Source organism: Bombus huntii, chromosome 3 (assembly GCF_024542735.1).
Source record: "Bombus huntii isolate Logan2020A chromosome 3, iyBomHunt1.1, whole genome shotgun sequence".
NCBI lineage: Eukaryota > Metazoa > Arthropoda > Insecta > Hymenoptera > Apidae > Bombus > Bombus huntii.
The window spans coordinates 13,586,976-13,604,268 of NC_066240.1; the positions used below are offsets into that span (position 1 = coordinate 13,586,976).

Here is a 17,293-nt window from a genome sequence, read left to right on the forward strand (position 1 = left end):
AAGAAATGCCATCTTTAACCGCGTCCCATAAGCCGGCGAAAGAAAGCTGCGGTGCCTAGTTTTCTAAAAATACTGGGGAAAATTCGTATCACTTACGGGGATGACCTGATAATCAAACGAGCTAGGCCGATGCGCACGACAGGCATAAATATTTTCCGCCGATCTATTTTTTTCTCTCTTACCCTTCTCCGTCACGGCCGTACGTAACACACCTACACATGCGTGTATCGCACATGTACAGCCCCGTTCATAAGTATTAGACAACTTGTGGAAAGTGTTTGATACGATTGAAAATGATTGATACAGTTTCACATCTAACACGAAGAAGCGAAGCGTTTCATGTTGCTGAAACTTCAGACCAGAATCTATTATTCTTGCTACAATTATTTCAAACTGTTTCACAGTTAGAACCGAATCTGATCTAGTACCGAAAAAGTGAACTGCAACGTTCACGAAACTTTGGAGAGAAACGCGCTATAATCATTGTTATTTGAAACCGTCTCGGATTACAATCGAACCTGATCTTCTACGCAAAACTGAACCGGGATGTTTACAAAACTTGCCACCGAAACGTATTAGCGCTATAGTTCTTTGAAACTGTTTCGGGTTAGACCTAACCTAGTCTGCACCGAAAGAATGTGAATTGGAATACGTTCACAAAACTTTCGACCAAAACCTGCTGTTATTATGATTATTATCATTTGAAACCATTTATGGTTATATCTGAACCCGATCCGCGCCTGAACTGGTGAACTGGAACGTTCGCGAAACGCCGGAACAAAGTCGGTAGTATCAAAAACACGATCGAAACCAGAAGAACAACGAATATGTCAGCCGATAACCATCGTGAACATTTAAAATCTAAACTCGCCACATTTCATATGAAACGAGGAGGTGTCGTAACGGTTATGAGCGCCAGTGTATACACAACACAGCTGTGTTCCTCCACCGGTACTATCGGCTCTTTTTCTACTTCCTCTCTGCCGACCGTTCGCAACGCTATGCAGTAATTGTCCCGTGCTCGCGATGCGTGCAACTCTTCCCTGTTTTCTACGCAACTACTCGCCCCAGGCCAAACACACTACCAACGAATGACGTACCCTCGAATTCGCTATACCCTCTCTTACCTACGCTATATTAATCGTTTCTCAATGATTTCCTACTGCCACGTATGCCCTGCTTCCGTCGTATCGATCACACGCTGGCAAAAAAGAGGAAGAAACTCGGGGAAAGTCGACGCGTACCGGACGCGCATTCCCATTGACAATCGTCAATTCTCGAGTGTGGGGGCTTTAAAGCGGAAGAAGACTGCGGTTGCACGGAAATTTGATTTCAAGTTACGACCGAACGTAACGTGACTATTACGAACAAGTACTGGCGTTTATATGACGACGATACTCTGTTGTTTAGCGGTATTATTCGCAGTACCGTGTCTTTTTAGCGCGCGTGTTAATCGTACAAACTGAAAATCGCCGGGATAATTGCACGGAAATTTTATTTCCATTTACAGCCGCTCCAAATGAGTTACGAACTCGTACTTACGGGCCAAATTGTAACGATAAGTATTCTTTTACCGTCCGTCGCGTTGAATATGCATTAGCTATACCTGCGACAGGCCGAAATCGCTAACTCTGTTCCGAGTTGTTCTAATATTTTTATATTTACAGAAATGTAAAGCACGAGAAACACCCCACTGTGCATATATGCATAGACGTACTTATACGTAAGTACCGAAGGGATGGGACACTTTTTATCTCACTATGCCCCGAGGATGGCACGATCTTTCGCTAGAACGCCGCTTCTTACGTTGAGTCTCTCTCTCTCTCTCTCTCTCTCTCTCTCTCTCTCTCTCTCTCTCTCTCTCTCTCTCTCTTCTCTATCTATCTATCTATTTTTCTATCTATCTGTCTATATATATATATATATATATATATATATATATATATATATATATATATATATATATATATATATATATATATATATATATATACACACACAACAAGAAAGTGTATATATATATACTTTCCTGTCATGGAATTTCGCAACATTTCACTCGGGAATTACATGGAAAAGTGGGTCATAATTTATGTTCTATTAAATGTACATCGTTTCAGCGAAACTACAATGTATTAAGATGGATCCGTATTGCAATCGGCGACCAAACCAGTAAACCGGTTTAGCCGCTCGTGATTTACGCCGTCTGTCAGGAGTATAGAAATTAATTCGGTGCTTTCTTCCTAGATAAGTTTGTCATTTATCCGCTAACTTTAAGTAAATAAATCGTAAAGTTATCCGAGACGCTGAGTATTGCGCTATCTTCTGCATCACGCGTAAAAAGCCACTGAAATGGGCATCGTGTCGCGTCGTTCGAATAATATTACGAGAAAACTTTTTGTTTCCTAGCCCTTCGAACGTTCAGTTTGTACGTGATACGGACAACACGCCAAGTACAGAAAAACGCACTTTTAGTTTGTTGCATTCTGCTTTTAACGGAAAGACATTGAAATTTTACGTTAATTTCCAGACTATCAACATCATCGTCGATATTTAACATTCTCGGCATTACAATGTACGTAGGCGATCGATATACAGGGTGTGCAAAGAATCGGGCAAAAGCTTTACGAACATGCAGTACTCGTCAAACATAGGCAAACAAAGTCTCTAATAAACACGAGTTGAAATGCCACTGTAGTGGTACCCGAGTTACGAGATATTTTTGTCAATAAGACATTAGCTTTCCAGCGTATGTATATTGCCGACCAAATGTTGAGACACTAAATATTGACCGTAATATCGATCGCCCGAACGCCGTACAGAATTGTTTAAATGCACAGAAACCAAACTACAGAAGAAACAAGATATTATGCAGATCGTGATGTAGACTCGAGTATTCTTCCTTTTCAGCCTTTTCAAAGGAGGCTGATAAATTTCTAAAAGTGTAAAAGAAGAGGAAACTTAAGATACGCGTAAAACAGGCATATTTAAGGTCGCAGATAACAAAAAAGTTAAACATCTCTTCTTCCCATCAAGTTTCTACCGTTTGCGTGTTACATTCGATTGCACGTTACACGCAATTAGCGCCAAGCTTAGCAGACCTGGTCAAACGAGCGGTTTCAAAATTTCTGCAAATTTTTAACTTTAACCAACTTTATGCAAATTCTTATATCAGGAGAAGTCGAGAAACCGATTAATCGGATAACGTAAGAACTTACATGAAGTTGGACGAACAGAAAAAGTAACGATAAATATACAATTTTAAATGAAATTTTAACACCGAACGTTTGACCGGACCTGGTAAGATTAGCAGGTAACGCTGAAACGAGTTTGAAAATTGGAATTTTCCCAGTCAAATGATTTGACGAACGTAAGAAATGGAAGAAGCAAGAGAAACGGGAAAGCCGCTCGCGTGAAAGTCTCGTGGAAAAAATAAAGAAGGAGGAAACGTCGGAGGAATTCGCGGAAACGCTGGAACAAAGTAGCCGAGGTAGCCGTTCAGCAAAAGAGAAAAAAAGGTTGAAACGCACGGCAATGCTGACACGCGTGCTGCACCCTGACCGATTGTTGCTTCTCGTCGGCAAAACATTCGCGTTATTCGCGATAGGCAAATACGAGGAAGCGCGGGAGCGCGTGCGCGCGCACTTTTATCGGGCTGGCAACGAGCGCGCGTTACAGCTACGGCAGCGCTTAGCGATTTTTCCTGTGAAAACGCGCGTTAACATCGGCGACACGGATCGCTTGTCCGTTTATGTTATCGATTTCCAGCCTGCAGAAATTCAGGCCCGACGATTAAAAGCTTCATCGAAATCCACTCTCCGGTGCCATCCGCGCTTGCTAATGGACGCACTTTTCGATCCTTTGCGAAACTCGCTCCACCATTAAATATTATTCGCTTTAAAGATACTCGGTTTAATTATCGCGTCAAAGGAAATACCGCCTCTCCATTTGACGATTGTAAATTTGTCGATGCAACCGAACTTCGTATATATGTGTATGTGTGTGGGTAAAAAGTTTCTCTATAAAGAAAAAAAAAAAAAAAAAATAACAAATATATTTGGACAATGCGTTATAATGAGATTTTTTTAGAATGAAATATTTAATAAATTTAACATCATTTATACTCTCTTCTGACAAACGCAATACTCGTGTAGATTGATGGATAAATTTAATCCAATTTGAGGTATCTCTCCTTGCGCCACATTGGTATATACGTTTGTATACATAGATCTAATAGATAAATTTAAAGCTTTCTTTCTGCAAATACAATTACGTACATAAGTAGTATATTCATAAGAGTAGTTGTCGAATGCATAGGTAGAGTTTTAGGTTTTAGATTGGTTCGGGATTTGACCGATATAATCGTGACAGTCGTGTCCGATCACAGATAATGAAATTCCAAAATGTTTTGTATACTGCGTACAATGTATACATGATAGGCAATTCATTTTAATACGTCGACATGTGATACGTTCTATGTACTACATACAACGTAACCATTCACGTACATATGCACGAGACGAGTTAAAAATCGTAGCATTGCGATCATGACAGTCGTGTCTCGTGGCAACTAAAACGGCAAACTTCAAAATGTATCAACCGATATTCAGTAAGGTAAGCGATCGAATGGTTTAGCGAGCCGCTGTAAGTTAGCTGTCTAACCCAGAAACTGCAACCGCGACGGATTCTTAGTCTCGGTTTTCGCGACAGAAAACGGTATTAACGTGTCACGTAACTGATGACACATAACTCGTGCGAACGAATCGAAACGAGCAATCAAATGAAAACTCATTTCTGCTCGGGTCCGGGAGATAGAGCCCATATAACGGCCGAAGAATAAAAGCGTGATTGCGCAACAATCGAACGGAGAGGACGAGCGAAAGATGGCTTTAAAAAGCAACGTCACCGTGGTTCGAGGAAGAAAAAAAGGATGGTTAAGAAAAAAAGAAAAGAAAAGAGTATAAGAGAGGAGCAATCACCTTCCGTATCGACAGATCCAGCGACGAGCGATCGACGATTAACGGTAACCAGCTTACTGCGATTTCGGGACTCGATAATCGAATATCCTCGAGATTCTGGACGATTCGAGGACAAACCCAGCTGCCATCTGGCTCCTCTTTGTCTCGATTTCCCTCCACCGGTAAGAGAACCGGGAACGAGAATCACAACAGGCACATACACAAAAACAGAGAGGGAGAACACGAGTGCACAGAGACACCAATGATAATCATCGAACGAATAAACACAAAGTCGAACGTATTCGCGCGAAGATGAGGTAAAAGTAGATAGATAGTAGGTGTTCGGGACAAGCCACGACGTCTAAGCACGCAAACGTGAGAAATTAAACGAAATCACGGGACGAAGTGTACGCGAAACTAGAAATGAAAGGTTAGGAGGACGATAAGAGCGCGCGGAATACCGCGGAACCGCTGGCACGTATGTACGGTTCCGTACTAGCGAGGACCTGAACGTGACAGCGGATACATTCGAAGGTTAGATTCCCTCCGTTCGTGTGCACTGTTTGTGCCTCTCGCCGAGTTCTCCTCGCTGTCTCTCTTCTCCCCTCTATTCGTCTCCGTTGCACGCTGGCGGCGACCTGAACATTTACCTGGCGAACGCCGGAATCGCACGAGGGAACACGAAATCGGCCGACGATTTTACGTAAGGCCCGAGGTTTGAATCTTTCATATTCACGGGAGGTTAGGCTTGGAAAATTGTTTCTGGCAAACGATTTGAAGGGATTGAAGGGAGGAGATGATAACGCGAAGAAACTTGTCGAAGTTGTCGATAACGTTACCGATATCTATCGTATGAGATTTTCTATTAGTATCCACTTTCTCGTAATTAAAGAACTTATCTAAAAAATTAAGATTCTTGCTACTTTTTGCCTATTCTTCATATTGTTATCTTGTTGAAAAACGAAAACTTCGTAACTAGTGCTTTGTTTGATTATACTTTTCCCACATCCATTAAATATAAGATATAATAGTTGCATCGACTACCAAACATGCTACAAACTTCTTTAATTATCTGATGTTTGCATAAAAATGTTGGAGTATTCAACGATATTAATAAAATAAATAGACAAAATGTTCCTTACCGAGGACGAACGTTCTGAAGAAATATATCTTTCCAAGAAGGAACAGAATTCACTTCGACGAGAAGACACAATTCGTCTTTCAGAGAGGCGAAAAGACTAACGAATTTTTGAAACAATTCCGATAATCGCAATATGTATCGAAAATCGATATGATGCCGTTAAACAATCGATTGACACTCTACGTCATAGATTCTACGATATCGTACTGGCCAAATTCAGTCTCGATATTTCACAATAAAATCATTTAATCTCCTTATTTTTTATCTATAAATTCTTTTATTCGTTAATCCATTTATTAAAATGTATAATAAGTAATTTTTCTGTCAAACGATTTGCGAGGAGAGGATTACATCTTTCGTTGATAATGATGGATATTTCTACTTTATAAAAGTACTGAAGTTTACGTTGATCTAATACAGCAGTAAAATAAACAGATAAAATAATCCTTACCGTAGATAAATGTTCACAAAATATATATTTTTCCAAAAAGAACAGAACTCACTTTGATGCGAACCATTTCATCTTTCAGACACGAGAAGACTAACGAACTTTTGAAACAATTGCGATAATCGCAATATTGAAATACGACATGATGTACTAAATAGTCGATCGATAATCTGCGACATTTACCCCATAGATTCTATGGTACCGCACTGTTCAAAATATTCAAATTCAAATATTTTTCTGAACATGGCTAGATAAATCAAATAAAAACAGATATTTGTTTTACTAAATACCGTAATAAGTAATTTACTTTGGATATTTTATGTATCTTTACATATTATACGGGTTCCGTATATTTTTACATCTTTAACCTATAAATGTATGAAAATCTGTCATCCAATCATTACACGATAAAATCATTTAACGTCCTCATATTTTATTTATAAATTTTGTTACCTATTAAAATCCCCACAAATTAAAATTACAATAAATATTCTTAAAACGTACTCACCCTTGTCCTTTCCTCTTTTCTTCCGCACTCGCAGACATATCGTTCGTGAGCTGACGCACTAGGGAAATAAATAGATCGATTAATCGATAAGCAAATTGATACTTACTTTACGTATCCTTAACTATCGAAACATACTTGAAAAATTATAAAACTTATGACAAGTACGTAATTTTTAATATTTGTAGTAAAAGATATTAGGCATAATTTACATATAGTGTATAATAAGGCAAATAGTAAACAGTATAGATATTAATACATAAGATATAGTATTCATAGGGATATTCGAAAAATTTCTAGAAAACTTTTTATTTTTTACTTTTGCAAAGTACTGCTTGACAAGTACTACTTCGAATGAAACGTCAAATCGATCTAATGCCTCGATTAAAGAGAAAAATCTAGATCCGATTAATAGAAAGAACGTTGTTTCCCAGTAAGAAACAGAGATTATACATATTTCGATAAGAAAATAGGTTATAAATCTTCAACATTCATGTATCAATAATTTATTTCATTGCACTTATATTCTGATTTTACAGAATATTATTTTCTCATAATAGGAAATTAAGTACTCTCCAGAAGCTTAAAAAATTAACTCAGAAAATGGAAGGAAGGTACGAAAAGTAACAGTGAATGTGCATATTGTTTAATGATACGCTAACTCTGCAGAGATACAGTATTCTCGAGTATTTCCTACATTTTACTACAAATTATCCGAAGAATCTTATAAATGAACGTTAAATACCTGACATATGTATTGAATGATTTCCGATTGACTGGAATTTTCCAGCCTGCTACCGTTAACTTCTAAAATTTCGTCGACCGCTTCCAACGTGTCCCTGTTGTTGGCCGGAGAACCTGCAATACATTTGGAACAATTCCCATTATTAAAAAAATATAAGTAAGTACTCGAAGAAATAAGAATCAGAATAATCTAATCATCAAACATTTACGAATTGGATATGTGTATAATGTGTTACAGTGCATATGTGTATACTACAACTATAATGTATCAGAATTTGAATCCGAGTAGAGAGAGAGAGAGAGAGAGAGAGAGAGAGAAGTATGATATAAAAGAACGAGTCTAAGTAGAAAAAGATGATACACGAACAGACAGTAGATACAGACTATACAGGACGAACGGACTAGCCAATTCGTTTGTATGTCAATGATTACACATGATAGCATCCTCGAGGAAAAGACACGAGAAACAAAAGAGAGAAAGGGTTTCACAGTTCACGCCTACGTGCTTGACAAGCAGCTTTGCTGACGCTCATTAAACTGCATGTAGCTGGTGCTAATTAAAAAAGGAAGAGAGAGAGAGAGAGAAAAAAGGAAAAGAAAATAAAAGAAAAAGAAAATGTTTTTTAACTTTATGACGATAAATAAACAGCAGAAGTTTGTTAATGACGCTGCTCATCGATGCTCACCGTACAGTTTGATCTTGTCATTCTCGTTGATCAATATGATAATATATCCCCCTAGATCGATCATTTCTCCTGGCTTCAACGATAGACACTGGTCTACTCCATTACCAGGAGAAAACGATGCTTCAGGCGAATCTTGACGCGACATGCTTGATTAAAGTCGATGATAGGCGCAGCCGCCCTATCATCACCGAAAAAACGATTCGCCGATATTAACGTCGTTACCGCGTCCCATTCTTTTCGTTTCCTCTTGCATCTTCGCATCTCATTTTATATATCCATCGATATATCACGATCTACATATACTACTAACAACATCCACGTTTTCTTAGACGTAAACGCATTCTATCTTCCTTCTTCCTCTCTTTCGATTCTATTTCTTCCTTTTTTTTTTTGCTTCTCTATTTTTCTCTGTTTTTCAGGTTTTAAGACTGGAGCCAAAATTTTTCGACGACGGGTTTGACACAGTTTTCGCTCGGCTGATTCGAACCGATGCAATTGTCGAGCCGCCCCGGGAACTTTCAACTTCACTAACAATTACCTAAGGTTGTTATATTTACGTACACCGATTAAATGACTAAAACGACAAGAGAACTAGCGGCGGATATTCCTTAAAAAAACGTTGCTAACGAACACGTAGCGTTATCCGATCGTTCCTCTTGATTAAGTACGTTGGTACTTAATATACTTTCGGTAGGGTCTGCTGCAAACTCGAAAAATCACAGGAGGAATAATATCGTTCTTTTTTATATATTTCTCTTTATATATTTTAATACGAGTACGAGGGATTCGTAATGAAGCTTCTTTTAACGTTCGTTTTAGTTTTGGTTAATACGAGCGATTCGGAAGAGTCCTTGGAGGAAACCCTCACTGGGGCCCCGAGTATGGGTCCCCCTACATCCTTGCAACGAAGACTCGCTTCTCGAACGATCAACAAATTCAGAATCCCTCGAGTCCTAGCTTATTGATTAAAGCTTTCACTGAACGCGACTCCTTGCTTGCTTCGGTCATCCTGACTGCTCGCATCCTTAACTGCATGGGTCTGTTCGGGTGGCATTCGGGAACCGCGAAGGAGCCTCGATTCGGAGTCGAGACCGGACTAACACGGGCTATCCTCATGCTAACTTCCCCTCACTTTCGTCGACGGTAGGTCCCAATCAAATGCACGTCCTACGATGGAATTTCATTACACAAGAGAGCACTGTTGCTTTACAGGTCGTCGTTTCTACGTGATTCTGCCTCTCGCCTCTCGTTTGTTGTCTACATCATCTTCATTCTATGCCTCCCTCGGCGGAGGATACTTGCGACATCTCGATCAGGCAGGATCAAAAGAGGATTTCACCGTGAAACGATTAACCTGTATTCCCGATGAACGTTCGCAAATCTTTATCGTGCTGTAATGATTAGCGTATCTTCTGTTCTTTAGGTTTGACTGTACGATCTCGCGAATTAGAAACAAATTCGGCCACCCTATTCAGCTCCAGAAGCACATCACTTATCGTTCTATTCGATTATTTCCAAAGATTCTGAGACACGAGCCATTCGCATCGATTCACTACACTATGGAACTGACTCCTGAAGAAGATCGTCCTATCAGTTTCCCGCGACACCGAAGCTCTAAAGTGTATTGTCGAGGATGGGTGTGAACCTGTGCGTGTTAACCGACGGCGGCAGCAGCCCTGACATCGCTTGTCGTCCGCTGATCTCCATCCCTCGCCGCGAAGCGGCGGCAGTAGCGGCCGCCACGGCGCCGTCGTCATTCTCGTGGCGGCAACCCCACCATCTTCGACTTACCCTACCGATTCGTCGATTTTATCTTTTACTCTATCAATTTTCATAAAAGATTCTTCCCGTTTTTATTTAAACTGCACCTCCGTGTCGGCGACGTAAGCACATTTTACTGTATCAAATTCACTATTACAGGGTAATGCTCGCAGTATAACGTATGGATTGATTCCCCCACCAATTCGACTCTTAAAAATGTGTGTTCAAATACAAACAAAACACGTATATTTTTTACACATTTTTTATATTGTTTATAGGACTATATAAATGGGAGATTATTTAATTATATATATGTATTGAGTCTTGCAATTCAATTGTTCATTCTAAAGAATTGATGAAAAATAAGGAGCTATTAATGTTGAATTCTGTTAAAAAAGACAGTTATTGATACGAGTTTATATCTAGATAGTAAAAAGTGATAAGTAATATGTAAGAGAGATATCACAAATGTAATTTAGGTTAAAACTTGCGTTTCAGATAATGTTCGATGAGTTCATTTATACACGGCCGTTCTTGTATACTGGACGTGTAAAAACGTACCCGCGCAAGAGCAATAGAATAGGAGAGCTCTTTGGGAAGAAAAGAGAAGACGAACTGACAGAGCGCGTGATCAATATAAGGGATGCTAACTTCATAATTACACTCTCTACTTCTAGCATTACTTTCTGCCAACTTCTATCTTGTACGACTAACATTAACTCAATTAATTTAGGAATACATATCTCTTATCAATATTTAGGAAGAAATGAAAAATATTGATTGTGATCCCCAAATTTTTCCTTTCAGTTGCATATGAATGATTATAGTAATTCTTCAGATGTGATATTTGAATTCAATGAATGGTAATTTGTAGTTGAATATAAGCTACTACTAATTATCATATCATTTGGATACTTCGACGTAAGTGCATTGTGCAATATGGATAATAATACATTAGAGTCATACTTATAGCCGAGATGGCGCTATCACGTGAGTTCTGATCTTGAACATTTCAGGTAATTTGTCAGTGTGTTAATTTGAATCTTGTTTTCGACTGAAATAATGCTGGAATTCAATAAAACCTTCCAATTAGGAGTATGTTTAACATTCTATAATTTAGAGTGTTGATAGAAACTAAACAGCTGATAGGAGTTTCGTTGATAATGCCTGACTCATTGCTGATACACGATCTTAGGCGATTGGAGTCTAACTGAATGTTACACAGCCTATAAATGCAGTATTTCTTTGTATTCGATTGAACACAGCTCAAGACCTTATTGTCTGAATTTTAAAGTTTCCACAAACGTCAGCATTTTCACACATTCATAAGTGAAGAAATAAATTGATCGAATATCATCGTGACTGATATACATCAACGTGACTTCAATCCTTGGTGAATTAATGAGAAATGAATTTGACAATTGGGTTGGTTGTTTTATCTTTGTTTTCTGTCGCAATAGGCAATGTTATTTACTATCAACCTGAAGCTGTACATTTATCCTATGGAGGTAAAACGTATTCCAAATTACTTATATTCTTACTACACTACTTCCTTAAAGGACTTCTATAATTAATTATTAACAAATATCTTATAATTTCTAGATACTATTCATGACATTGTCGTAACATGGACCACAAGAAACAATACTCATGAATCAATCGTTGAATATGGAATAGGGGGATTAATCCTTACAGCGCAAGGAAATTCTACTTTATTTATTGATGGTGGAAATGAAAAACAAAAACAATATATTCATAGAGTATGGTTAAAAAATTTAGAACCTAATTCTAATTACCGTAAGTAAACTAACTTTCTATTTATTTATTGGATCTTAAATCAGCTATATACATATGTATATAAATTTTTCAAATAGTTTATCACTGTGGTAGCAAATATGGATGGTCCAATATATTTTATCTAAAAACTGCTCCCGAGGTATCAGCAAAATGGTCACCTCACATTGTTATTTTTGGCGATATGGGTAATGAAAATGCTCAAAGTTTACCTAGATTGCAAGAAGAAGCACAACGTGGACTATATGATGCAGCAATTCATATTGGAGATTTTGCATATGACATGAATACAGATAATGCACGTGTTGGAGATGAATTTATGAAACAAATACAAGAAGTGGCTGCATATTTACCATATATGACAGTACCTGGTAATCATGAAGAGAAATATAACTTCAGTAATTACAGGTCAGGATATATTTTATGCTTAAGATTATCAATTTATTCATTTATAATTTCTTCATTGTTAAAATAAATAAATATGCTATTAGGTCACGTTTTACAATGCCTGGTAATTCTGAAGGTTTATGGTATAGCTTTAATGTAGGACCAGTTCACTTCATAGGAATTGAAACAGAAGCTTATTACTTTATGAATTATGGTATAAAGCAACTTGTTAAACAGTATAACTGGTTAGAAAAAGATTTAACAGAAGCAAACATGCCAAAGAATAGGTAAGTTTGTATGTTTTTCTATCAGAATACAACAAAAATTAATAACAATATTTTATAGGGCACAAAGACCATGGATAGTTGTATTTGGTCACAGACCAATGTATTGCAGCAATGCTAATGCCGATGACTGCACCAATCATCAAAGTTTAATAAGAGTTGGATTGCCAATTATAAATTGGTTTGGTCTCGAGGATCTTTTCTTTAAGTACAAAGTAGATTTATTATTATGGGCTCATGAACATAGTTATGAACGTTTGTGGCCCATATACAATTTTAAGGTAATCTATCATCATGAAAATATCGTCTTAAATTCATTCAAAATAAGTAAAGTGAAATAATATTTAGGTACAAAATGGTAGTTATGAAAATCCGTATAAAAACTACAAGGCACCTGTGCATGTAGTAACTGGATCAGCAGGATGTAAAGAAGGTCGCGAAAAGTTCATTCCGCATAAACCAGAATGGTCTGCGTACCGTAGTTCTGATTATGGATATACCAGGATGAAAGCATATAATCAGACTCATCTTTATCTCGAACAGGTATTATATACTATGGGAAAAACAAATGGGAAACGAATATTTGTTACTATTCATTTAACGATATATCGGTAATAGGTATCCGATGACAAAGAAGGAGCAGTTTTGGATCATGTTTGGCTCATAAAGGATAATGTCTTACCATCGTACAATGTGGATCTTCTTGCAAATAAAATATAAAACATGGAACATAAGATATAATTTAGGACAAAGTAATTAAAACGATATACAGACATAACTTTTATCGTTTATCTTTTTCGACAATGTATCATGCTCTTTTGTGGTAAATAGCAAAACTGCGTATCTACCAACTTCAAACAATTGATTTTTAATTCTATTGTAAAAAATTTCTCCCATTCCTTCTTGCGTAAAAACGGATAAACTACAAAAATTTGCTAATTACAAATGAGATGGAAATTATTAATAATGCGTACATACAATATAATCCTTTAATTGTTAAAATATAAATATATGTATATATATAATCATTGTAGCATATAATATTAATAATATAATATTAGGGTAGCATTTCATATTTCCATCTGATTCTCACAGTAAATCAATATTTGTCAATGATACATGATGAATAGCGTAATTCGTACTAAGAAAAAAAGAACACTTCCAAATTCAGTAGTAGTAGTAGTAGTATAACAAAGAAACGCTTTCTTTTGATGTTAGAAATTGATTTCAGATTTATATACTAATTCAATTAAAGCTATTAATGTTTCTATGCTGCTACTTTTAAAATGGAAAATCCACTTGCCCGTTGACTGGCTCTTTGCCAAGTGTAATTTACTATTTTGGCTTCTGCTATAATATTTGACTAATGAATTTAAAAAAATAACCAGGAACTGCTCTTCTATAAATTATTGCGATAGAATTGACAACGAAGCCAGAAAATATTGAACACCATCTTCATTAAAAAAAGAAACTGTAGCTACGATTATCAAATATCGTTCTTCCATATAGAAGAAGCATGCCACTCTTTATAACGTAACACAGTTTACAGGATAAGCTTCTTATCTTTCTTATTCTGCCTTCGGTTTAACAAAACATTCAATCCCCGTTATATCACCGCGAACCTACTCAGCAGGTATAAATATTAATTTAATTGGATCCTATAGTACATAACTTTTTCATGTACAATTTCAATGAGTATGTGTATGTATGCGTATATACTTACACGCATACACACGAATCTGCCATTGGAGATATGTGTTAAAACCTTATAAAGATGCATAAAAAAGCATCATAAATTAGCGAAAATAACTGATATTTCGATTTATCTGCGTTAAAAAAATTCTTCCAAATTGGTAGACAAACTGCAAATATTCGTCGTAATCGAATGACTTTCTCATGCATGTAGCCATACATCTCAATATGTAAACAAAGGAAAAGCTTGATACTGTCAGTGATTAATGGAAACAATGGAAGATGTTGCTGCTGAGTGACTTTCCTGATAGGAAAATTGGGGGAAATGCTCTTGTTCTTCGGCTATCGAATTCAAACCACCTCCACTACCTAAAAATCCTTGATCAGGCGGCGTAAGTTCGACGCTTTCACCCGTAAATTCACTATCAAAATATCGGGTGTCTGTGTCAGACGTTACTTGAGGTTTAAAAGGAGGAGGAATTTTTTTCTGTACAAGATCCGACCAATCAATCGACGAAAAAAATGCATGATCCATAATTTCCTTCGCATCGTTAGGTCCACCACCTAATCTTTTACTCGGATCTTTTATAAGTAATCCTGAAAACAAATTAAAAGCTTAACAAAATCCATCAATTTCACAAGATGAATTTTCGCCCGAGATTTAGTGTTTCCAATTCAATTTACCACCCACTTACCACCAAGCATGTCTTTTGCTTCATTACTAATCGTTCTAGGAAATCTTACTTCTTCCATTACAATAAGCGTGAAAAGCTTCTCATGGTCCTTATTATAAAAAGGTAATCGACCACAAATCATTTCATACATAACAACACCGACTCCCCACCAATCTACGGCTCGTCCGTAATCGTTGTCTTCTAACACTTCTGGTGCAAGATATTCAGGAGTTCCACAGAATGTTTTCGTCGTTCTCCCTGAATATTTGAAATGTTATCGGTATTTTTTACCATTCTCAAATCCACAAATTCATATTTGAGTATGCACAAGCTATTTACCGTACGTTATATCTTCTTTACATAATCCAAAGTCAGCTATTTTAATATGTCCATCCTTGTCTAAGAGAAGATTCTCCAATTTGAGATCACGATAAATGATACCCTGCGAATGAAGGTAACCTAATGCTGAAATTATTTCAGCACCATAAAACCGAGTACGATCCTCGCCAAACACACGAGAACGTCTTAAATGAAAGAACAACTCTCCCCCATTTACATATTCCATTACAAAGCACAGCCTGTCCGCTGTTTGAAAGCTATACTTTAGAGACTGCAAATTAAAAAAACATTAATTATCCTTATATGCGCAAGGACGATATAACAATATATAAACTACATACAATTAGGAACGGATGATTCGTAGTTCGCAGTACTCTATTTTCAGTAAGTGTATGCGCGACTTCGTCTTTACGAATAATAACTTCTTTTCGTAATATTTTAATAGCATATAAATGGCCTGTTGCCTTTTCTCTGCAGAGGATTACTTTCCCAAATGTGCCCTTTCCCAGAACTTTCAAAAATTCGAAATTTTCAAGAGTCTGAAATGGAAGATCAGAAAATGTATTATTAAATGCAAAATATCTAGGTTTAGAATGATATGTGTAGAGAACAACACCAATTATATACATACTACTTTTTTTTTCCCTGTACTTTTACTATTCGATGTTCCTTGAACACTAAATTTTGCAGATAGTTCATCAATACTGCCACCGTCTACATCCGAAGACACTACTCCGACAGATCCACACGAGTCTGACCTACCACCTCCCGAAGATTCCATATCAACATCTTCAGACGAGGATGAATGTTGCATCTGCGTAGGCTGTTGTTGACTTTGTTTCTCGCTTGCTAACCTTGCAGCTACATATCTATAAAAGAAAATAAAAGATGACAGAAATATTTATATATTTTCAGAAATCTATAGGCTCGCAAAGTATGTTATTCTGTCTAATTCAAAACCTTATCGCTGCAACCCAATCTTCTCTTTCTTGTTCTGTTTCTACATGAAACGTCCTTTCAATTACGGCAGCCCATTGCAAACCTCTTATGACAAAAGTATAAGGCTTAGGTCTATCTACAGACATGATTTGACAACCACGAACAGTAAAATTGTTCAGTGGCTGTGCCGCAGCTGCCATTTGTTGATCAGGCTTAGCTTTGAACCCAACTAAAGTACCATCGTCCCGCAAAACAAAATACCTTGACCTCCAATTCTTTATATGCTCTCCTACACATAACAAATAAAAAATCATCTTTAATTTATCACCTCTATAAATATCAAGCATTTTATTTATGCTTTACAAAATATGTAAGTAATATCTATTTAGTTCAAGATAATGACCAAAGTTCAAACGAACAGTCTAATACTTTAATATTATAGTAATTCTGCTTTCTAAAATTCTCATGAAAAAATTACTTTTAATCTTGACGTTTAATTATTAAAAGGAGGGATACGATAAAAGAGGAGAAGATTTGAGAAAATGAGAAGAGGTTATTTCAATTTGGACTCGGCCCGATCGAAATGAAGGAAAGAAGTAAACATAAATATTATGAAACTGCTCTGTAGTACCGCGTTTTTGCAGCCAGCCTTCCTTAACGACACGCTGACCGCCGCCACCGGACGCTGCGACGTTCATCGCTGCGTCTCCCATAACTCCTTTAATGCGCACTTGCACACACTATGCGGATACTCGGTGTCCCTGTCTAGCCGGAATATTCCAGGAAAATTGTCGAAATACAACACCGAGAATGGCACGAGTATACAAACTTGAGCAATCATAGATACACGTTTGGCAGGTAAACTCAACTTATACTCTGTGATCGACAGACACACTAATGCGCACTAACTAAAACTAGCATTGCTTCCTCGTATACCGGAGATG

General features: G+C 37.1%; 3 protein-coding genes across 6 annotated transcripts in view; 1 reads left to right on the forward strand and 2 right to left on the reverse strand.

Moving 5' to 3' along the window:
• The window catches only part of LOC126863447 (uncharacterized), a 135,575-nt gene extending 125,075 nt beyond the window's left edge, over window positions 1-10,500 (reverse strand). Inside the window, exons 1-3 of one of the 3 annotated variants that reach the window (XM_050613622.1) lie at window positions 8,480-10,500; window positions 7,795-7,907; window positions 7,053-7,110 (exon numbers count right to left, since the gene is read on the reverse strand). In XM_050613622.1, the coding sequence (XP_050469579.1) occupies window positions 7,053-7,110; window positions 7,795-7,907; window positions 8,480-8,624 (316 nt within the window). In that variant the 5' untranslated portion in view covers window positions 8,625-10,500. The remainder of the gene's footprint in view (window positions 1-7,052; window positions 7,111-7,794; window positions 7,908-8,479) is intronic. The other 2 variants (XM_050613623.1, XM_050613624.1) reach the window with 2 other exon arrangements.
• Window positions 10,501-10,939: 439 nt separating this feature from the next.
• On the forward strand, window positions 10,940-13,566 carry LOC126863501 (acid phosphatase type 7). 2 transcript variants are annotated; one of them, XM_050613751.1, is made up of 8 exons: window positions 10,940-11,161; window positions 11,257-11,748; window positions 11,843-12,037; window positions 12,115-12,442; window positions 12,526-12,708; window positions 12,767-12,986; window positions 13,054-13,248; window positions 13,324-13,566. In XM_050613751.1, exons 2-8 carry the CDS (start codon window positions 11,649-11,651, stop codon window positions 13,423-13,425), a joined length of 1,323 nt encoding a protein of 440 aa, XP_050469708.1. In that variant the 5' UTR covers window positions 10,940-11,161; window positions 11,257-11,648; the 3' UTR covers window positions 13,426-13,566. The 2 variants fall into 2 exon arrangements, with proteins under 2 accessions (XP_050469708.1, XP_050469709.1); XM_050613752.1 differs by having other exon boundaries at window positions 11,095-11,256; window positions 11,334-11,748.
• LOC126863483 (RAC serine/threonine-protein kinase) lies at window positions 13,473-17,288 on the reverse strand. Its single transcript, XM_050613711.1, has 7 exons — window positions 16,981-17,288; window positions 16,371-16,638; window positions 16,042-16,279; window positions 15,752-15,949; window positions 15,411-15,681; window positions 15,093-15,329; window positions 13,473-14,994 (listed from the first exon to the last, which is right to left on the reverse strand). Exons 1-7 carry the CDS (start codon window positions 17,060-17,062, stop codon window positions 14,654-14,656), a joined length of 1,635 nt encoding a protein of 544 aa, XP_050469668.1. The 5' UTR covers window positions 17,063-17,288; the 3' UTR covers window positions 13,473-14,653.
• Window positions 17,289-17,293: the final 5 nt, after the last annotated feature.